At 41.3% G+C, this 22,845-nt stretch overlaps 1 protein-coding gene across 3 annotated transcripts in view; it reads left to right on the top strand.

The window, feature by feature from the left end:
- The first annotated feature begins 10,561 nt into the window (after positions 1 to 10,561).
- ALDH22A1 (aldehyde dehydrogenase 22A1) overlaps positions 10,562 to 22,845 on the top strand; it is a 36,287-nt gene continuing 24,003 nt past the window's right edge. Inside the window, exons 1-4 of one of the 3 annotated variants that reach the window (XM_087692655.1) lie at positions 10,562 to 10,885; positions 11,297 to 11,340; positions 16,472 to 16,570; positions 16,852 to 16,979. In XM_087692655.1, coding sequence (XP_087548781.1) covers positions 10,774 to 10,885; positions 11,297 to 11,340; positions 16,472 to 16,570; positions 16,852 to 16,979 — 383 coding nt within the window. In that variant the 5' untranslated portion in view covers positions 10,562 to 10,773. Of the gene's footprint in view, positions 10,886 to 11,296; positions 11,341 to 16,471; positions 16,571 to 16,825; positions 16,980 to 22,845 lie in introns of those variants that run through there. The other 2 variants (XM_087692658.1, XM_087692659.1) reach the window with 2 other exon arrangements.

The raw sequence follows: 22,845 nt of genomic DNA, 5'->3' as shown, positions 1-22,845 counted from the left end.
TATGTAATTGTCCCCTTTTGTGTGTGATTATTCTAAATAACACTAATGACAAACGTGGTTTGTTGACAGGCACCCATCATGGCAGGCCAAGAAAAGGCTGGCAATTTAAAAAGCAATGCATGAATGTGAATATGACTATTGATCCTCGACAATTGGATATCTTGTACTTTCATGCCCTTTTTTTCCCTAGCAAATATCTTGTATTGGTAGAGAGAATGTGTTGCTTGCAGTTTTTCCAAAATCCTCCCAAGACTTTCATAGATGAATCTTTATCTATGGATTGCTTCCGTAATCATCAAGATTTTAAGAGGGATCATATTCCTTGATACCCATGAATGTATTTTTTGATGATTCATAATGATATCTCTCATTTAGAGGTGCCATTTAGATGGTTGTTTTGTGTTGAGTGTGTGCGTGTGTGACGGTTATTTTGTTCTATGATGGGATCGTGGTGGTTGGAAATTCAACACTATTCAAGAAGCTATCTTTTCAAAGATTCACGTTGGTGATGATGATGGATGGATGGCCTAATAAGCACAAGATGCATAACCTCTTATATCCTTTAAAAGTTTGCCATGCTTTTATATTTCTAAGCTGTGTCAATGGATAAAGGTGTTTTCCTTTCGTTGTACTCTTTATTGGATATAGGTTATAAGTTGGGGTTGTGCTTGGATGGTATTTCTTGAAGATGCTAAAGAAGATTGAGTTGAGCTATATTTTGAACTTCTATTATCTTTTTCCAAGGTTGTGAGGATGCTCCCTGATTAAATGTGGGGATATGTTGAGGGTTGAAATGACTTGATTTTTGGCTAATTTTTGTTGTTTTTGTGAACTACATGGTTGATTTTTTATGGATTTTATATAATGATTAGTTTGTTTGGAAGTGTTTGAGAGTGTTTTGGATGAGTTTCATTAGGTTTGAGAAGCTCAATATGTTTTCCAATGGAGATATGATGTTCTATTAATGTTTAATTGGTTCTGTTGAGCTTTTGTTTTGCTCAATTTTCTTCTGTATAAGAGGTTGGAATGATGATTAATGGAGTTTGAGAGTATTTGGAAGCTTATTGGTTGATTCTTGATGGTTTTACTTAAGCAAAAGACTTTCTAATGACCTTCTGTATGGTTTTGTAGACCCTCTGTTGAGCTTTTGAAGAGCTAGTTTTCCAACATTGGGAAGAGATGAATACAAGTTCAAATTAGCTCAAAGAAGTGGAAAAAGTAGTTGTTGAAGACTTAAGTAAAGACTGAAGTGACAGTGACAGCGACATTGTCAAGCTACGAAGGGACACTATAGTGGCTTTAGTGACCTTTCATATCAAACATACCTCTTGGGAGGGTTATCCATGACCACAGAAGGGTTATGCGTGATTATTCTTGATTATCCCATTGTACTATTAAGAGAGAGCATGTATGAGAGAGTGTGTGTGTGTGTGAAAGAGATAGCTAAATCTATGCAAAACAATGTATTTATGAGTAAGAGATTGTGAGAGAGAGCTATGGAACTATTGAATAAGAATAACATGTGATGATTTCTATTCAAAGTGGTGTATTCTTTCATGATTTTGTGGTCTCTTAATGAATTCTATAAAGAATATGAAGAGCATAATCAATTTTGTTCAAGTTAAAGATGTGGGAGAATTGTTTCTATGAAGTTGCGTGAAGATTTCTTGCTCCTGGTGTTCTTTTCCTTGTTGTGGTTAGACCAAATATAAAAAAGATGTTTGTTGATGATATAAGATAGATTTTCTTGCAATAGATTCCCCATTTTTTTGGTGTTCCTTTGGGGCTTTAAAGGCTCAGAGCTATCAAGCCGAGGGAGAAGGAAGATCACATTGAAGATCCCCATCAAGAGAACCTGGTCCACCTCAAAAGAAAATAGAGAATTGCAGAGGGTGGAAGAGGAATCTAAGAGGCTTCAAGAGGAGCACAGGAAGAAACAAGAAGAGGAGAAGGAGCAACTAAGGCAATAAGAGGAGGAACAAATAGCATTGGCTATTAGGAGATCATTGGAGAAATTGTCCCAATCTCAAGAACTAGCAATGATGAGCCCCACTCAGGAGGATGTGCCAGGCATGAGTGTTATGGCATAAGAGGCAAGACAAAGGTAAATGGGCAAAAGGCAAGGGAAAGGTCCCTTTATATACAATTCCACCTATCATGGTCATGCCAATAGTCACACCAATGCAAGGAACCACCGAAGGGGCGGTCAATGAAAGCAATATAATGGCTTGGGTGGAATATTTAGTGAACAAAGTGCAAGAAATTGCACATGCACATAGCAAAGGAGCCCCCCTTATAGAAACGAAAAGGCCAGCAATAGCAGTCGATGCTGAATCATGCCAATGACCAAAGGCATCCCATTTGGAAGTGTCAATTACTTCGATGCCCTCAATGCCATGCACAACATTGAAGAATACGACGAGTTGGTAAAAGAACTTAAGAGACAACTCGACAATATGACTAAGGAGAAAAAGGTCATGCTTGCAGAGTTGAAAGAAGAAAATAACACCTTTGCAACCTATAGGGTAGAAAAAATGAGGGTGATGACCATCATAAACATGGAGATGATTGCATTAAAAGAGGCCTTAAAGGCAAGACAAGGAGAAGAAAGCTTAAAAGATCTATACGATGAAGAAAGAGAAAACCATATAGCCCTAAAAGAAATGTGTGCCTTCAACTCCAAGGAAAACATATGCCACCTAGAGCTGAAAAATGAGGAGTTGAAGAGGCAAAGAGAGAAGGCAAGGAAAGAGCTGCATGCGACAAAAACACAAAAAGATGGAAAGGCCACGAAGAAGCTGGTAGAGTTGCATAACCAACTTCAAGTAGCTCTCCACAAACATGCAATACTACGGGAGCAAGTAGAGTGATGAAACTAGGAAAAAGAACAAATGTATGCATTGTGGTGAGAGTAGGAGTAGGTAATCACCACTTTGGCCCAATACTAGAATCAGGGGCTAGAGTAGATGAAAGAGAAAGCAAAGGAATGGCAGCCAAGAATGAGGATAGAATCAAAGAATCGGCTTACCAGTTAGCCCATTTAGAGAGTGAATGCCTTGTGGTGGAGAGCAAAGCCATGACCATAGAGTGGGGATGTTGAAGCAACAAATATATATTTTAAGCACAATGTTGAACGTAACATAGTCGAGAAGAAGAGACCCTCGAGGAAGTAAAAAGAAAATTAGAGCTGGCAAGGAGAGCATTGCAACATGGACTCCATGCCAAGACACCCAAACCTAGCACTAGCTTAGGAGTGGAGGAGCAATGAGCCCATCTGATCTCAGTTGGATTAACCATGCAAGAACTCGACTTGCTAGGGTTTGTGGAGATCGGACAGCAAGCACAACCGCTTCCACAAGAGCTGACAAAGCCTATCCAAGAAGAAGGGCCAAATTTTAAGCATGACCAAGAAGAGGAAGAACAACTGAATGAATCGATCCCCCCTCTCCAACCACCAACCAAAAGAGCAAGGGGGGATGCCATACCACTCGAAAGGATGGTGGAGATGAGGCACAAATGAAGAAAGTAAGTGGAACTAGCACACATGAAGCTCCAAGCTGCTGCTGCAAGTTCCACATGTGGCCATCCCTCAAGGAGAGGAGTGCAACCCTCTAAACTGGGCCAAGAACTTATAGTGTGGGAGTAGTGGGAAAACTGCGGCCGCCCATTCAAATTTGCCTTCACCGTCATGGATAGGGTATTATCTCCAAGGGTGGTGGAGGATGTAATAAAGCTCTTGATGATTTTGGAAAGGAGATGGCTAGAGCAAAGAATGAGACACCCCACGAGGTGGTAGCATAAGCTTGTAGATTATTAGGAAGACAAGGCGATGGAGTTGCCCTAGAGAGTGGAAGGGTATGAGACTCAACCTAAGTGGTGCAAAAACATATGGAACTCTAACTTAGAGGCATGTATGACTTGCTATAGCACCTTACTATACGAGAGGAATGATCCTACTTACATACCCTACCGGAGGAGAATTGGAGTTGACTTCAACCGGTTGTAGGTATGGCTTCCCTCTGATCTACAACATGAAAGCCTTGACCCGTGAAGAATCCTTCGTCCATCAATAGCAGGTTTTCTTAAAGACTTCTCCTCATGCCTAGATCATGTTTCATTACCACGTGTAACTATCTCTGCCTTTTGTGAATACTATTGGAACAAAACCTACTGTTACAAAGGAAGAGTGGTTATGACCCCTCTTTTTTTATATTAATGCAAGAATAGATAGCTAGTGCAATGGTCCACCTCATGATGAGAGCCACCCTCTTGCCAGCATTTCATATGAGCTTATTAAAAGACATGAGTGACAATAGATTCGTTGGGTGTAACCACCCGTTTTTTTCATCTACGCCCCTCAATGTACTGGTTAACTTGGAGGGGTATGTGCAAAATAGGACCTTCCTAAGCACACCTTAAGCCGGTCGTGTCCACCACAAGCCAATTTGCTGGATTTTGCAAATTGTTACTTCAACAATGAAGTGACCACCACCAATTCCTTTATGAGTTTTCTCTAGGACATTAGGCTACTCCATTGGAAGTACCATTCTTTGTAGCACTCCAAAGAGAGTGCAGTAATACAACTGGCCCATAGTAACCTCAAATCACCAGAATTTGAAAAGCTAGTCATTTCCATTGGTACTTCTAGAGATGGGGTGGAGGTACACTAGTTTCCATGAAAGCCATCTTTTCTTCATACCATGATTACAGAGGATTTGGTGGCTCAGGCTTTAGTGCAAATAATTGTGCATCCGGGAAGTCATCTTCGATGCTAGTTGAAGGTTCTCATGAATCAAGGCAAGATAGAAAGTCAACAATGACATGCTGGGTTTCGAGTGATGCATTACTATGTATTCAAACTCTTGTAGAATAAGAATCAATGTGGCGAGTACCCTATTGACATTTTGTTGCTTGACCAAGTAGAATAAAGCTTAATGATCTACATGAAAAACAAAAGCATGCCCGAGCAAATAATATTGGAACTTCTTGCTTGAGTAGATCATGCTAAGACATTCTCTTTTGGTGATTGAATAGTTTCTCTCTACATTGGACAATTGTCTACTTGCATAAAACATTGAACGGAACTATCTTGCGGCATCCTATAGCCTAAGCACACTACCAATAGCCATGTTAGAGGCATCAACAAATACATGAAAGGTTTTCACCCCAATCTGGTGGGATCATAATTGGGACTTTGGAAAGTAATCGTTGAACATGAGGAAATACTAAGCCATCCTCTTCATTCCACTAATAGACACATTTGGCCACATATGCCAATTTATCTAAGGGGACAGCCAAGCATGCCAAAAGTTGCAGTTTGTGGCCATGCACTAGATTTGGCCTAATAAAATGATGCCTCTAGCAGCAAACACACATTTTAGAGGATTTAAACTTAAACTTATCTTGTGGCGACGTGTGAGGTAGAGCGGAGGTGCATCAAATGAAGCATGGCTTTTCCAAAGACACTAAAATCGTCCAAAAAAACTCTCATGAAATTAGTTAGTTAAGGCCTAAAGATCTCTAACATGTGTATTTAAAAAGAGACTGGAGCATTCTTGAGGCCGAACCACATCACTGTACAAACATACACTCTCCATGCTATGATGAAGGCTATTTTAGATTGATCTTCTCAAGCAAGCCGAACTCAGTTGTAACCATTGAAACCATTGAGAAAAGAATACATCTTGTGGCTAGCCACTTCATCTAATATAGTATCTAGATAGGGAATGGGGAAGAGATTCAGGATTGTGGTTACATTAAGCTTTCTGTAGTTGTCACATATTCACAGGTTCTTATTCTTTTTAGGAACTATGACAATCAAGAAAATCCAACCTACAATGATCTACTGGAGCAATGAACCCAACTTGCAAGAGTCGATCTAACTCCTCTTTGATGCATTCAACCATGTGAGGATTCATCCTATAGCATTGCATTCAAACTAGGACAATATCCGATTTCAAAGGAATTTGGTGCTAATAGAAGCAAGGATCCAGTTGTTTCATGTCGAAGTATTCCCAAGCAAAAAAATCTTTAAACTTAGTTAGCGAACCGATGAGTTGTTGACGGAAGTCTATGGACATTGATCTTGATTGGTTTGGTCTTTTTCTATGGTCCTTTCCAAACCAAGGTATGTCGTGTCCAATTCATCTTCCTTCACCCTTGTGACTTTGTACATTTTCACCTCAAACTTGCGCTTTTGATTTAGGATTTCTTTTATGTCAGCATCAACAATCTATTTAGCATCAATATTGTTTGATTCATAGTCTAAGTTCTGAGTTATAGAACTTTCTAGACCATTTCCCTTTTCCTACTTCTTTGGGACTTTGGGCTACAAACTTTGTGGTTGCAAGTATTATTCATTGATCTATAACACATTAATGAGACACCAAGGATGTAAATGGGCATTAACCTTCGAGAAATTATCTTCATCATCATCACTTAAGCCTTCTACCATATTGAGTGTTTTGATAACAATCGACGGGTCTGTAGTGTGGGGTAGGTGGGGCAATATTGGTCAAGAACACAATTACTTTATGTTGATTTTTGCAGATTGTAAGTTTACCTTTACCTAGTTATGGCTAACTCTTGCTTGGCATAGCCAAGGTCTTCCCAATAGTAAGTGCTAATCTTTGTTAGCATGCTCCATATTCAACACAATTAAGGAAACCGAAAATTAGACTGTGGCAATTTCCAGAAGTATAGAGTGGATGATACCAAGAGGTCTTATCCATTACTAATTGGCCATCCTTACTAAAAGGGAGATGGTTCCCAATCCATCAATCCTAATTCCTAACAAGTGGCCAATGTGATGATATTGATATCGGATCCATTGTCAAGCAGGACGTTCTGGATGATATGGTTCTTGCATCAAACAAGAATAACCAGAATGATCGGATCAGACAAGGGACCTATTGACACTTGCTCTTGCTCTTGCTAGATTTTACGAATTGTTGCCTTCAAAGTATGGGCCATCATAGCTGCTACTTCTAATTTTGGTAATACAGGGCACTTTGGTTGAATCATCTTCAAGAGGTGATCCATGAAAGCTGGGATAAGATTCAAGAGGTCACCTTAGTGGCACAATAATTTTTACAGGTCCCCACCTGATTGATTCTTCAGATGAGTCGAGAATAGCTGAAGTGCTTGGCGTGTTCCCTTCCGTTACTATGGACTTGGCATTAGGTTGCTGGCTTCTACTTCCGCTGGGGTTAGTGTCCGTGGTTTTACTCTATCTCTAACCGAGGTGATCTTCCAAATTCATATTGCGATCTTTAGTGGGGTTATCATCGGATGGCTCTTCTACTTGCCAATATAAAATTCTAGCTGCTTCCCTTTGTGAATCCCAGGGTGATAACTTGGATTCTTCACTCCATTGGGTCAAGGATCCTCTCTCGCAATGTGCTTCTTTTGCTCATGTTTTGGGTTTGCTACTCCCTGTGTAGATTCGTGCTGTAATTTGAACTTCATAGACTTCGGCCCTATAGCCAATTCAGTGTTTAAATGACTCCACGTTGGATGTGGTTGTGTCTTCACATCGTGTTGCATCCCCTGGGTTGGCGGGGTATGCCCATTAGAGCTTATGGTCGAATATTGCCGGTGCACTTGTGGGCCATCCTACCACATGATGGCAAACTTTCTCTTGCTCAGATATGAAGTTCTTATGGGTCGCAATGTCACATCTTTGTAGGGTTTTGCCTGATCGAGTAATCACATGAACATCCAATTCTAGCAATTCCTTTATTTTCATTGTGTTAGCTCTGAGCATTTGTGTCGGGCCTTGTCCTTGTCTTTTCTAAGCACCACAAGCTTAAGCATCGGGACACTTTGATCTCTAGTGTCCTTCCTACATGCAAAATAAGCAATGTTTAGAGAAGGGCCAAAAATTTCATCGGCCTCTTCCATCTCTATCACACCCACCATGGCCACCACTAGGTGGCTGGTACTCCTAATTTGTATAAGCAACAATTGATGTAGGAACTAGATTGGCCTAGAGGGTTGTCCATTGGTAGGAGGGGAGGGGGGTTGCTCCGATACCTTGCTATCCTTTAGGATAGGCCATTTGGTACCTACTATCGTATCAACAATACTCAATGTTACAAGTAGCCATATTGCAAACACTACACCATCTTTGGTTTAGGCCACATTTAGCTAGAATGTGGCTAGGATTGTTGCATTGTGTGCACCACAGATATTTGACCTCATTTTTCTTAGTGTTTCTTGCCCTTGTCCTTCTTCTTACTCTTGGTCAACTTTTTATCCTCCTCCGCTTTGGAGTCAAATACTCCACTTTTGGATTCTGCCTCCAAGTCAGAATTAGAAGCGGAATCATTACCATCATCATTTTGATTCTTTGAAGTTGACTTATTGGATTTCTTTTCTTTTCTTTGGACAGAAACTACTATGTGTATGCCGCATCAAACTAATGAATAAAGGCATTCGGATCCTCATTGGAAGATCTAGAGAACTTTGGAAAGGAGATACTAGGTGGGTGAGCCAATGGAATTGGAAGTGAGGGTGGAGTTGGGGCTATTGAGGGGACAACAATTGGGTTAATCAAAGCCAAGAAACAACTTGTGAGGTTTAGTGGAGTAGTGGGAGCAATTAAGAAAAGAGCACATGTGTATAGTGTCCAAACATCTAAGATAGCATCCAAAGCACAAGGCCAATGCTCAAATACATGTAGCCAATCTCAAAGTCAATGGCCAAGGCAAACCATAAGCATATCTCAATGCTAAGCATCAATGTCATACATTAGTACATCCATTGAAGTACTCGAATAACCTCCAAGAGAAATAGGCATACTGTTTCTTTGAGAAAAGAGCTTGCTACCTTGTTACAACAATAGTGAAATAACCTCTAAAATCCAAGACAAAATGAGCTCAATACATCCCATTAAGCATCTCAAGACATGTCCCAAAGATATACCAAAGGTTTAGCATCAAATAACCACCAAGAGACATTAGTAAGAGCTCCAAAACTCTGAGAAATGGGCTGTCCCAAAGGTATTACAACAAACTACTTATTTAAATAGTGAATGGCTAAAGCATTCAAGCTCAAATCCAATGGCCCAAGTTGAGTACCAATGTTGAGGAGGGAGGCAAGCAATGCCCATTGACTGTCCAAGTCCCCCAAGGGCCAATAGAGTGACCAAATCAAAGAGGGGAGTTGTTGGAAAGGAAGTGTAGGGGGCTATCCAGACAATCAACATTGACGTTTGCAGGTCTGTTCTTTGCTTACAATCAATGGTTGATGTGTATAGCTGGAGATGAAGCTCAAATGGGAGCTAAAGAGCCCAATAGATTGCCCAAACACTTGAGCAAGTGTTGGAGATGGAAGCTTGTTTTTATCCAAGGAGTATAGACAAGGAAAAATGGCACAAATTCAATGCTCATTTCTACTACCCAATGTTGGTTGGTACGAGACTTGTGGAGCACTTGCTAATGCTTAGGAAGTCCCTTGGAAGGTCCTCAAAATGCTTAGAGCAAGTCTTGATAAGCTGGGTAGAAGTGGTAAGTAATGGTTACCTCGAATGAGCTAAAGCAATGACATCCATTAAACCTCGAGTTGTAGGTATTCATGGGTCGAAGCAAACTGAAGGAGAAGCACCTTGAACCAATGCTCTAATACTAGTTGAAGGGAAGGTGGAAGCACTAGAGGTGTGAGCTATGGCAGATGGAGCAAGAGAGAGAGATGCAAGATGTGGGAACTTTGATAGTCACAATGTGTGACTGGACTTCCTTATTCTATTAATCACTGAAAGAATAAAGAATGAAGTGACAATGATGGATGCTTATCACCTACAGTGTACAAGTGTGTAGGTACTATCAATGTAGTGAATACATGGGAGACATAGGTGCATGTGCCTTTATCTCCAATAAAGTCAAGGGTATTCTTTATTATTATATGTAGTTTCAAAGGTTGTGTTGCATGCACACAGAGAGAGAGAGAGAGAGAGAGAGAGAGAGAGAGAGAGAGAGAGAGAGAGAGAGAGAGAGAGAGAGAGAGAGAGAGAGAGAGAGAGAGAGTAAAAGGAAGATTATGTACCTGTTGGATTTGGAAGATGAGTTTGGCATCACCGAGTGTGATATAGGTCCTACCACCAAAATGCCTACACCACTTGTCAAGGAAGTCCACATGTGCAAAACCCTGACGAGGGAAGTGTTGTGGGCCATGTAGTACAAGAGGCCGTTCATCACACGATCTCTCTACTTCTCACTTGTACGCAAGGTGTGTATGCCTTTCACATTGCACACCCCTCTTTCAAAGGGAAGTGCCACGTAGCCTTTGCCATGTGGCAGTCAAGTTGAGGGAGTTCATGTAAGTACCTCTATTGTTTGAGGTACTTTGTCGACGAAATTACATAGGACTTGGTCAAAGCGCCACGGGCACATGCACCTAACTTAAACTTCGATGACTCACCTTGGTAAATGGAACTTGCAAGTGGTTCGTTTTTAACCGCCTGTAAAAAATTGTTAATATTCGATAATCTCAAAACTTAATTTTGGCATAAGTCAGCATTTGTCACTTTACCAGCAAATTCGAAACTTTACCTCTGATACGCTGTAATAAACGCCAAAAGGGAAAGAGTTGTAGATGAAGGTAAAGAGAAGGTGCAGAAAAGAATGCATTAATGGAGGGAGGGCGCGACGGCCCGCTTTGTCCTAGTGAATCTTGCTTTTCACGAGACAACAAACAGGCCTTGAGGCTTGGAGAGACTTAGATTTGGCCAAAGGTGTGGAAGAGCAGCATAACTTTGCCCCTTCTAGTTTACTCATGGAGCTATGGTGGTTCATGGTGGTGCTGTCAGGGGCCTACCTTCTCTGCCGATTTCTGCTCATGCTCATCCCTCCAATCGTACAATCCATGGAGGTTGACGCATCAGATGGTACTTTCCGATTGCCTTCTTTTTTACTGCATTGCACTGTTGTCTGATGGAGATTTAGACCGGGGAATTATGCCTACATTGCTTGAATTTCTTAAAACACAAAGGACTCTTCTTTTCTCTGCATTTGTGTCTGTAAAGGTCCGTGTCAACTACCAGTTGCACGTTTGTTCTTTAAAGGTTTCATGACCTTGCGTGCGCATATTCAAAATTCCGAAAACGTTTAGATCAGTTTGTCAGTTCAAATGTAAGTTGCATGTGCACAATTTAGATCAGTTTGTCAGTTCAAACGTAGATTGCATGTCTTCTATACCAAGGCTTCCTACATCTGAAGTTCTAATAACATTTCTCTCAAGAGATTTACATATCTCCAGATTAATCGCCTGTAAAACCATAAAATGCAATTTTGTGCAGTGATCTTGGATGGAGACGAAGCAAATGAAGATCGCCATATTTATGTAAGTGTGCCGCATGCAAAAATACCATGTTTGAGCTGGTACTCTAGCTCCTTTTCTCGGTAGACATCATTGGAGATGAGTGTCCTCTGACAAAGGTGGTGTGTTCCTAAAGAACTTTACGAGGATTATATATAGTAGCAGTCTTTAGCTGTACTAATCTGTTCTACCTTCCCCGAATGTTAACACACAGTTTGATAGTTCATCATACTTACATATTTTCGAGCAACTAAGCTGCAAATATCAAATCATTTTGAGAAGGAAAGGCCTAACATAAGTCATTAAGCAGACTCCATTGTGAGGTGTCGATAGGCTATTCTTGATTTCCAGATTCTTATGCTTTTTGCCAATTAAAATGCAATAATAGAATTCATGTTTTATTTTGGAGGACATGTATACAGGTACAATGGTGTGCCGATCAGTGGGCCTTACACAGTATGGCTTTGCTGGAGGATTTCAGTGCATGTGTGTGACTAGCCTGCTTGTGCTTCAATGTGACCAGAAGTCTTAGCTCTTAGCCTTATCTGCAGTGTATTGTCGAACCTGGCCTGCTTTTTGCTCCAGTTGGGCAGCTCATAGGCTACCTAAATAGCTATAATGTGTTGTTTCAAACACGCATGAGCTTAGCTCCATTATCATTTTCATTTTTGTGTCCAAGCTTGGAAAAAAAAAGATTCCAATGTTCAGTTGAGTCGAGATCTCGAGTTTTGATTTCCTTTCCCTCATTTGGACTATTTTGGCTCTTCTCTGCTTTTCTAGAGTGGTATGGTAAGTAATGTAGTCATCAATGATGGGGCAGGTGTGCCAACTTGCATGCCAACTTGTTAGTCTAGAAGCAGCTCATTTTCTGTACAGCGAGACTTGCCTCAGGTTCAAGCTGTCATACAGGTTGAGTTCAGCTGCAGTATTTTTTGTGTCTTGAGCTAAGGAAGCAATACCATGTTGAGCCCAGTACTACCATGCTTGCTTGCAGGCATCAATTAGGCACCCCTCGACCACTTAAACAAACAATTGATTGAGCATTGGTCAATGAATGATCCTTATTTTTGTTGCTTGCATCCCAGTTGCTGAGCATTGTGTTCCTAGAATACTGAGCATAGTCGCTGAGCAAATATGATGAAACAGATACAATGGTTAGCATGGTTGTCGGGTGAAGGCACAAACATGTTATCGTATTTTGTTAGTGATATGTGAAAACACACGCAGGACCACTAGGCAATTTTTCCCCCTCACTAGGAGGTTTGTTTCCTCTAGCCTTGTATGTATGCTGATTCACTTTAGGGAAAGCTTAGTCTTGTAAATCATCTACATCGATACTACTCAATATGTTTTGTGTTGTTAACTCTAAAGCTGTCACCAAGGGGTGTGTGTGTGTGTGTGTGTGCACGCACACTTGCAACCCTAAATCCAAGATTGGGTATTAGAGCGGGCTTTGACCTATTGGACAAAGTCGTCAACGCCCTCTGCTTCATCTCTCCACTTGGGACGAGTTTGATGAGCATATGTAGGTTGACTAACACTATAGTAGAGCCCTTAGGGTTAGCATTGTTAGATTTTTGATTTGGGTCCATTTTGGGTTTTGTTTGCACTATTGCTAGTATTACACAAGCTATTTCGTCCTTTTTGTTAAATAATAAAGGGTTAATTGACTTGAATTACCTTTTTTCAGCTCACTAAACATCCCAAAACTCAAATATCAAATGTCCCAAAAGTATCCATGCACCCATATTTAATGTACTCAAAGTGTTTGGGTGCCACTTGAGAGTGCCCAAGTGCCACCCTACACCGTTGGTTGGCTCATGTGTCTTATAAATAGGGATCTGTCCAACCATAGTCGCCAAGGGTTTTTGAAACAAGAGGTATGAAATGTGTTAAGTAAATCCAGAAATGATGATCACAAAAGTCTCAAGATATTTAGCATATGGCATTTGTGAAAGTTTAAAATAAGTGTTTTGTATATTTATGAACCGCTAGTTATGAAACAAGTTTCCTAACCTTATGAAACGGGTTTCTTGGCAACTATGTGTCCAGCCACTTTGCACATCTTGCAATCCTCATTCTTCAGTCATTGCCCACTACGCTTGCTGTCCACCTGCTGGTGGCTATTGCCTATCAGCTGCCATGACTTGTAGATAAGTGCATTTTGCAGATCAGTAGGCTGCCCTGCTGTTGCCCTATTGCCTTGACCTTCTCTAGTTGCAAGTGACCTGTTTAAAACCATCTGTTTGGTATTTCCAGCATCAGATCTACTGTATTTTGTTGTTGTTATGATCACCCTTGCTAAGTTACCATTTATACAAATTGCTGCCTGCGTTTTCCTCTATTCTTGTTGCTGTCAACTTCCTGGATCATCTAGACAACCATGCCTTTTTCTCTTGAGGCTATGTTGGCCGCTGCCCACTTCTCCAGAACTGCTACAGCTGTGTTTTCTTCTTCTCCAGTTGTGGTGGCATCCTCCAACATTTGAGCTTTGGTGGTGTTTGGGAGGGGGCAACGGCTTGTGTGACAAATTGGCCTAGCCAATTTATTTATTGGCTATTAAGCTATTTCTTTGAACACAAATTTTAAAGATTAATTTTTAGAATTGATATTATGAAAATTAATTAATTGGGCCGAAAATTGCTGGGAAATGAATAAGGAAGGCTGCAAGCTGGCAAAACTTCCGATGCAAAGGTGGGAGGGCTGTTTGGGCTGGAGAGGGGAGGGCGAAGCTGAATTTCAATTGGTAGCCCTGCTGAGGAGGAGAATTTGGCTGTTGGCGACTGCTGTTCGGGACCATTTTCTGTAGTGGGAGCATCAATGTGCTGGTGCCGACTGCATTTTGCAGCCCTTGAGGTTCAAGTGATGGATGCAGGAGAGTTTGCAGCAGTTGGTGACAACATTTTGAGCTTCAGATTGGATTTGGCTGTTGGTTAACAAGCATTCACAGCAGGGCAGCATTGAATCTCAGCCAATTTTGGCAATGAAATTCTGAATTTTCTCTCTCCATGGCTTCCTTTCTATTCTCTCAGCCAATTCATAGCTTCTTTCAAGGGATCTCAGCTAAATTTAGTTGTAGGAGGGTTCAATTGAAGAATTTTTGCTGCTAAACCCTAATTTATAGTAGAAAATTGAAATTAAGGTTTGACCGCCACCTTGGGAATGGGGCTTAGAAATTGAGGCCTTAGACTTGGAACACAACTGCTGAAATTGGGAAATTTCAAGAGGCCAGCAAGCCATAATTAAGTTTGGGGCCAAATTTCTCAACCAAGGAGTGAATTGGAGGCCAATCTCCTTCAAAATCAAGGGGCAAATTGAATTGAAGATTTGCTCTCCATCCTGGGCAGCAAGGGCCATGGGAAATTGGAGGAGATTGGAGAGCAATCTCAATGTGCTTGAACCAAATTCAATTCAAGCTAAAGAAATACGACAAGGGGCGTCAATTTTTGGGGCCAATTAGGTGTCCATTATCCAAGATTGATTGGTAACAATTTCATTTCACTTTATGTGAATTTTGTGCTTGTTGTAAATTAGGTCATAATCCACCATTTCCCTGAAAGGAAGGTTGGTTTTAGCTCACCCCAACATCTGGCAATTCATGAACTAGCTGGTTATGAGTTGTCTTTCAAAGGTAGTCGTAGTTGAGGTGGCCAAACTAAGCATGCCACAAATTGGTCTTAAGATTGTGAAGAGAAGTAATGAAGTAAGGTTCGTGGAACTTTGCATCATGTAAACACCATTTTCCTCATGCCCTTGTCATAGCACCTGTTTAGTCTTGCCATCAAGAACTTTGAAGGACTTTGCTTCAAACTTGACGGAATAAGCTGAAAGAAAGAACAATCATGGTTAGTGCGTAGGAGAGAGAGGAACAAGCAAATGTGGGCATTCAACTCATCCTAGGTTTGTACCTTTGCTACCTTTGCTTTCTCATCCTTAGAAAGTGTGGAAGAATCTTTGATTGTTGGATGATCAATAGACTTGGTCACAAGCTCGGTCAAATCATAAGACTCCAAGATGGCAAGCATCATTACCTACCAAATGCGGTAGTTCTCTCCATCTAGCTTTTGATCTTCCCCGAAGAACCTATAGAACCGGGACCTTGCGGTCCATGATATCTTGAAACTCCATGTTAGCTTTAGAAGACATGGTCACTCAAATATCCTACACAAGGAAATGGGTAGCCCCCTTTTGACTCTGAAAAGGCAACGTGCTTGGAGTTCCTTCACCCATTTCGAACTTGTCTTAACCACCAAAGGCGATGAAATTTGTAAACTGTAGCAAAAGGCTGAAAATACAGCCTTTTCTCCTTCCTAGACAGCAACTCCTGCACAAAAACAGCAAATTAACTTCCTTTCCTGTGTGTCTCTACTTGCTCCAGCCTTGTGTCAATGCATAGCCCTCCCAGTCCCCCTGGAATGCTGATAACACAGCCTTGGTGTCGCTTTGAAAGTGCTCTTCAGGTCTACCCATGATCAGTCAGCCCTTCAACACCCCTTTGATACCCTGTCAGAGTGCAACAAATGTAGAAGTATATGACTGGGCTGAAAGAACTAAGTGGACACAGGGAGAGAGAGAGAGAGAGAGAGAGAGAGAGAGAGAGAGAGAGAGAGAGAAGAACGCCGAAGACTGCACTGAATATATGCTGAATACAGAAGACAGTATTTACAAAGGGCTGTAAGAGTATGAAAAGCCGGAGCAATCTCTCAACTTGCACAAACTAGAAGATGAATGTGACACCCCGGGGGGGGGGGGGAAGGCTTGCCCTAAATAGGGAAAAATAATGAAAATAAAATGACCAGGTTGGCTGCTGCTTAATATGACTAACTGCACCAGAAAATCAGCTGACTGCTGAACTGCCTGCACAGGCTGCCACGTGGCACCTGCCTGCTGTTGGCGGACCACTGCTGCACAATGCTGCCTGCCTGGAATGCTACTCAAACCTGGCAATTGCACAAAGTTGTTACCTGAACTGCTCCGCTAGTCCAATTCAAACATCATAGTGCTGCATGTTTAGGGTCTCAATCTTCATTTGGGTTTGTCTTTTTGCTTGCTATTCACTTTATTTGACAAAAGTTGTGCACCAGTAATGTCTCATTTGATATCAACCTTGCTTTTGGCTATCATAACCATAATCATAATTATTTTGCTGTATCAGATTCCGAGAAAAGGAGTAGGATATGGTGATAGAGTCAAATGTTTTGAACCTGCCACAATGAAATACCTTGGCTCTTTTCCAGCTGCAAGCAAAGAAGATGTAAGGGCATTCTTTTCCTAGAACAAGACCAGTTCAATTGCAGATCAGTCTGAAGTTTTGGTTCTTTGTTGCTGCAAAGGTGTGGATTGCTGCTAGTTCTATAGAAGTGTGTCATTAATGTAGGCAACCAATTCGAGGTCGTTGACTAACATAATTGAAGTAATGGTGGCGCAAAGCTGACATCAAGGCTGTTTTTCAAATGTATTCTTTTTCTTTTTAAAAGTATAATAGTGGTGACACCTGACATAAGTACAGTCTTTCTTCTTCAAATTTTTATGAAGGTTAGAGTTTATGTAGAGCAAGCAAGGATAGCACAAAGTACATGGAAAAGAAGCGGTTTTAAACAGCGGCGCAGGCTTTTACGTGTACTATTAAAGTACATCATTGAGAATCAAGAACTTATCTGCCAGTAAGCCCACATTTTGCTTGAATCAATGCTCTTTCTTGGTGGTAATGGTTTGTCTTATGTGCATTTGGAGGAGGCTACTGAACATTTGGGCTTAATAAGGATTCTTGTAAAAATATGCTAAAGTTGCACCAGCTAAATAGCAACGGATTAGTAGAAAATTTGTTTCCTCTTTATGTTGACATTTGATTGACATCTTTTTAATCGTGAGCCAAGCTTTTTAAAGATAACTTTCATCAAATTTCATGCATTTGCACTTGACTATGTGTGTACATATGCATCAATTTTTATACTACAATGCATTTTGTACCGACAAGTTGTCATTACTTGCATACTGAGTGTATATACCATATGCTGCCACACATGCATATCACACATACATACATATTGTATCGACCATGCATGTTAAGAGGTCTATGTAGACATGCAAACACCTTGTGCATCCTGAACTCATCTATACCTTCGTCACTGTGCTTGTAATCCATATATAGGGACTTTCCTGTATGTGTGAATTTATATTTGTGTTTAGATATGTGGTCTCCAGGTCTTTGAAGAGTTTCCCAAAATTGAACGTTGACTGTTTGGGTCGCATCAATGCTAGTTACTATTTTGATCTGGAGTGGCAAACTTGCTTTTGCTTTGTAAGTGTGAAACCTTGGGCTTTCCATCATCTGGTTACTTTCGCTATGGATCTGGAGTAGCAAACTTCCCTTGCTTTTGCTTTCTAAGCCTGATACCTCGAGCTTTCTGTAGTCAGCCTTACAGCCTGATCTTCTTTGTTAACCATGTTATGAAACAATTTGAGATTCTGGGCCTTTAACATGCTGTGAACTGCAAAAGGGACCTCAGAGCATCAAACAACACAACAATGGTTGCTTGGCTCTATTTTATGGCACAAATCATGTGAAAGCCCATGCTTTAAGCATGGATGCAGGATGCTGTGGATGATGATAAAGTTATTTATTCTCAGTGATAAGGAGTTTTTTACGCACAATTTTCTCCAATAGACAATATACCAACTTGTGAGTGTGTCAAGCACTTAGCGAGGTGGTTACTTTGCTTATGCTATGCCTTGAGACCCTCTCTTTGATATTGCCAAGGTCTTACACCTTACTGTTGGGTTTGGATTACCTTGGAATCACTAGGAATGCATCTTATCCCACATGTCCAAGAGGGGCTTTGTTGCCAGGTAGGGACATCAGCATCCTTATCACCTACAGGACACTTAGCGAGAGAATATTCTGGTACATTAAAGGATAGACAATAAACTATACATCAACTTGTGCATGTGTCAAACACTTAAGGGAGGTGGTTATTTTGCTTATGCTATGCCGTGAGACCCTCTCTTTGATATTGCTAAGGGTCTTATGCCTTACTGTTGGGCTTGGATTACCTTGGAATCACTACGAGTGCATATTACCCCACATTTTCATTGGATGTAGCACTATTAGCTTGTATTCTTCATGCTTCAAGTGGGGCTTTCTGTTGCCAGCTAATGACACTCTGACATTAACATCCTTATCACCTACAATTACAAATCTCCTCTTTTCCCAATTGCTACGGATGTAGGTCATTGGGACACTTATTGAGACAATATCCTGGCACATTAAAAGATGGCAACGAGAAGTTAATGACAACTGAAGCAGCAGCCTTTCAAGAGCTTGTGACTAAAGATAAAAAGAAGGAATGAGCCAAGTTGTTAGACACAGAAAGATAAAAGTGGATGAGCTTCATGTTGTTCCCACCTTCTTATTATGATTGCGAGACAATCACCATGTGATACATGATGGTTTGCTGGTCATTAGGGGAAAAACAGCAGCAGCAGCAAAGTATGGGTGTGCAGGGGACTTTTTCAGTTTAGTCTTTCTTTCAGTTAAGCTAGTAAAGATGATGGTGTGGACCAGCACTTGTAGATAATTGTTCATTTTGTTGGATAGGTAATGACTCTTCTTCTTCAGAGTAACCTTTCATTCTGCGAGTGATGATGACAAATGTGAACCAATGCGCTTGTGTGTTGGAGTCGGATTCATAGTCCATAGTATGCCAGTATGTATGATGCTTGAGAATGGGTTTACCATTTAAGAGGAAAAATTGGCCATTCCTGCTCTGTCCTATTTCCCTTCGTGACTATTGAGTGCTTACAGCCAAGCTATTAATGGTTACTTGTCGATTTCCCAACTAGAAAGGGTTTATTTCTGCAAAGTGAATCTGCAGAAACCAAGAACTCACAGTAACTCAGCTTTATTCTCCAATTTGTCGATGATTGACCTTGACCACTGTGGGAAGCTCTCTATTGTATGCAGATGCTAGGATTTTCAGATCAAGAATCAGGATTCTGCAAGTCCAATTTAGGTTTTGATAGTTGCACAATACTGAGAGTAGGGGAAAGGTGGAAGAAACTGAATGCTTTGATTTAATGTGAGAAGATTTAATTAGTCTATTTTGCCACAACAGTAAGGATATTAAGCGAATCAATGAGTGCATACAGCTCTGTTTCTCTCGGCCTTACTCACAAGTGATTGGGGGGCGGGGACGGGGGACCAGCATGGTATTGAATTTGGCATGTAGAATGTGGATCATCAAAGTATCACATTAACAGAAAGCCATGCATAAAACTTCTACATTGAATGCCAAAGTTGCAAATGATGAAGGTGTCACTAATGCATACTAAGAACAGCATAGAAATTACAGCCTAGGGGCAAGCTGAATAGTAAATAGAAAAGTCCAAAAAAGCTATTGACAATAGCAAGTATCCATATCATGACTCGTAAGTGGGTGTAGTGATGGAAGCGTGCAAATCTGTTGTAATAGACTGCTCAACACGAGAGGAGAGAGATTTCAAAGAAATGAAGAACATTGCAAAGAGAACTCAAAAGAATGCTTGGGAAATGGAATCCATATACCAAGACATGAGAGAGTTAAATATAATAAATCACTAGCCAAGTGGGCATTGGCATTGACTTGCTCTCTATAACAAAACTCGCAAAGTATGATGAAGTGAATAACAAAGGAGGGAGCCCAACTTATAAGTAGGTAACAAGTAGGGAAAAGTTCGCCAGCTGAAAATGGCCTAAAATATGCAGTTGGCGAGATAAAAAATGACCGGTTTGTCACATTCTAGGGTAAATAAATTAGTTGGCTAGCCGCTACATTGATCAACATTGAAAAAAAAAATGCATAGTCTACCTATATAGATGTAGACTCACACATGGACTGACTAATCTGCTAATACCCTTTCTTAAATCATGGGTGATTTGGTACAATACAATATACAATGATAATGATCTATCATAGTGCAGACAACAATGATAGTCAAATAGTACCATGGACACCCAAATAGTAGGTCTGCAAGCCACCGACCTGATGTTGATGATGATCATATCAACTCCTTAAAATAGAGAAGAATCATTGCAGCTTTTTATGTTTGTCAACAATGAATCTTGATTCTCTAGTAGCATACGTGACTATCTTGTTAGCAATGATCTTGAGCATACATGACCATGGAATCCTTTCCTTTGACTAGATGCCAAAGTGTCCTCTCACGTGAGCTTGACCTAGGAGCAAATCCCACTTCTTGTTAAAAAGTAGCCCATCATGAACTTGGATGTCAATCGTAGCTACAGGATTTCAAAACTTACTAGACTTTTGTGGATGCGAAAGGGAAGCTCCTCTTTGGGACCTTTGCATCTGCATACCTATATAAATGAAGCCTAATTGCCCCACCTCACTACTCTCTCATACTCTTTCTCTAGCACAGGAGAGTCGTGAGGGATGACCACATCACTAGCACTAGAAAGTAGTAGAGATACATGCAGCCATGCCCTTCCCTTCTCTCAAGAAGAGAACCCCTTCTGCTCCTTGGATGGAGACGAGTTTGTATTTTGTTGCTTCTCCTCCTCCTCCTATGATGCTGCTAGCTCCTTGCAATCCTTGCCTAGGTGTCCCTTCTTTCGACACTGATAATACTAGTCCTTTGTCTTCTTGCCACCCCTCTCTGAAGTGGCAAATGCCTCATCATGGCCAGCATAGTGAGATGGAAGCCTCCCTTGTAACCTCAAAGATAGCTCATGCTCAAGTAGCATAGAGGACATATGAGTAAGGCTAACTAGTATTGGCGATGTCTGGGCCCATAGAGCATTGGCTACTCCATTAAACTCTGAAGGGAGCTTGTAGAGCATAATCACCACAAGATGAGCCTCTGGAAGGGCGGACTGCATGTGCCAAAGTTGATCCTGCACCTATGCAACATGAAGTAGAAAAGATTGAATATTATCCTTTGGCTTGAGCTTCACTTGCTGAAGTTGACCATAGAGGGTCACATGCTACAACTCACATGGTCGATGTAGCCTTGTACAACATCTGTAACTTCTCCCACACTTTTGAATCTATCTTACAAGAAGTAACCACTAGAAGAATCTCTTTAGAGATGCACTTGAGAATAGCAGACTAGGCACTTAAAAACCGAAGCTCAGAACCCACCCAAGAATAGAAAATCCTCAATTGAGACCATGAAATTCTTCTTATGAACCCCTTATTCGCCTTAACAACTTGTACAAAGTAAAAGTATCTTCAACATGAAGTTTTTAGAGGGCGAACTTCTCTTCTGAAACAATAGACACACCATATATCACATTTGGTAGTTTTTTTGGAATCCTAACACTTTCAACATAGGAGAGCAACTCTAAAATGAGAGTCCACTCATTTGAAAAAGGCCATCAATTCACCTCTTTGCATGGGCATCCATACATGATTGCGGTCGAACCATAAGAGCAAGAGCCAAGATTAGATAAAGGATCATTGAGTTTAGGGTGGCAGGTACAAAGAACTTGCTGTTTAGACTTCTTTGGGGTAATATGTTAGATTGATTATGCCATCAAGGAGACTTAGAAGGAATTCCAATAGCCCTCTGTCTCATGCATGAAAGACCTCCTCAGTCGACTTGCTCCGATGCCTCCATCCTATGTTGTAGGTTCATACCACTAGCATTCGTTGCTCCCTCCATCTATAGCAACTTCCCCTTGGTATCATAGCAGCTAGATTGATAGCCCCCAGTAGTGACGCGCAATGGAAACCTCTGGTCAGACGTCGGAGCATTTTGCGAGTGCCCCCAGTCAAACACCTTGCGCGTCGTCCTCTCTGAGGAATAGCTCCTTTTTGTCCGTGCCACATAGTTGAAACTAAAAGAAACAACAATCTATGGACAGGTTGTAGGACACTCTCCATCCAGGGCCCAGCTTCAAGATTGGCTTTACTCCACGCTACGCATTGGCACAACGCACATTGCAAAGGTAGTTCTCATGGTTCAGGGGAATCTTCATGGTTTGACTCACCTCTGTGGATGCAACCCGTGAGCTAGTGGATAGCTCACCTTATGCCTCCACGAAGAGGGTCATTTACATGGTTCCTTGGTATAGTGGCTTCATAGTGGAGGAGTTCGTGCTCCATAACAGGTTTCCTAGATACCCGGTCACCCATCTATTCCCTAGACTGGCGGTAGAGTATCGTCAGTTAGTGGACTTTGGACGGCTTTTCGGCACAGTTCTTCCTCCCTCCTTTGCGGATGTAGTGACAGCTGTAGGAGTCCCGAAGGTATGGGTGGTTGTAAAAGATACAAAGAACATACCTAAGTTTCTTGAGATTGAGGTAGGTAGACACTCTTTGCAGCAGGTTATTGTGACAGGGTAGCCTGGCTAGTGCCTGCGATGCCATGACTTTGGGCATCAGGCAGCAGATTGCACGCGTTTCGGAGCCAAGGCGGCTGAGTTGGTAGAACCACATGTGGATGCTGACGGTTTCACACGGGTCTAGTGATGACAGGGAGGGAGACGACAGGGTGGGCCTTAGCCAACCCCTCAGACATAACCATGGC

The sequence above is a fragment of the Lygodium microphyllum genome, chromosome 14, assembly GCF_053477565.2.
Source record: "Lygodium microphyllum isolate KBCC chromosome 14, Lygodium_microphyllum_v1.1.10, whole genome shotgun sequence".
In the NCBI taxonomy this organism is placed as follows: domain Eukaryota; kingdom Viridiplantae; phylum Streptophyta; class Polypodiopsida; order Schizaeales; family Lygodiaceae; genus Lygodium; species Lygodium microphyllum.
Note: the sequence above shows the minus strand (reverse complement) of the source record. Positions and strands in the feature narration are given on the sequence as shown.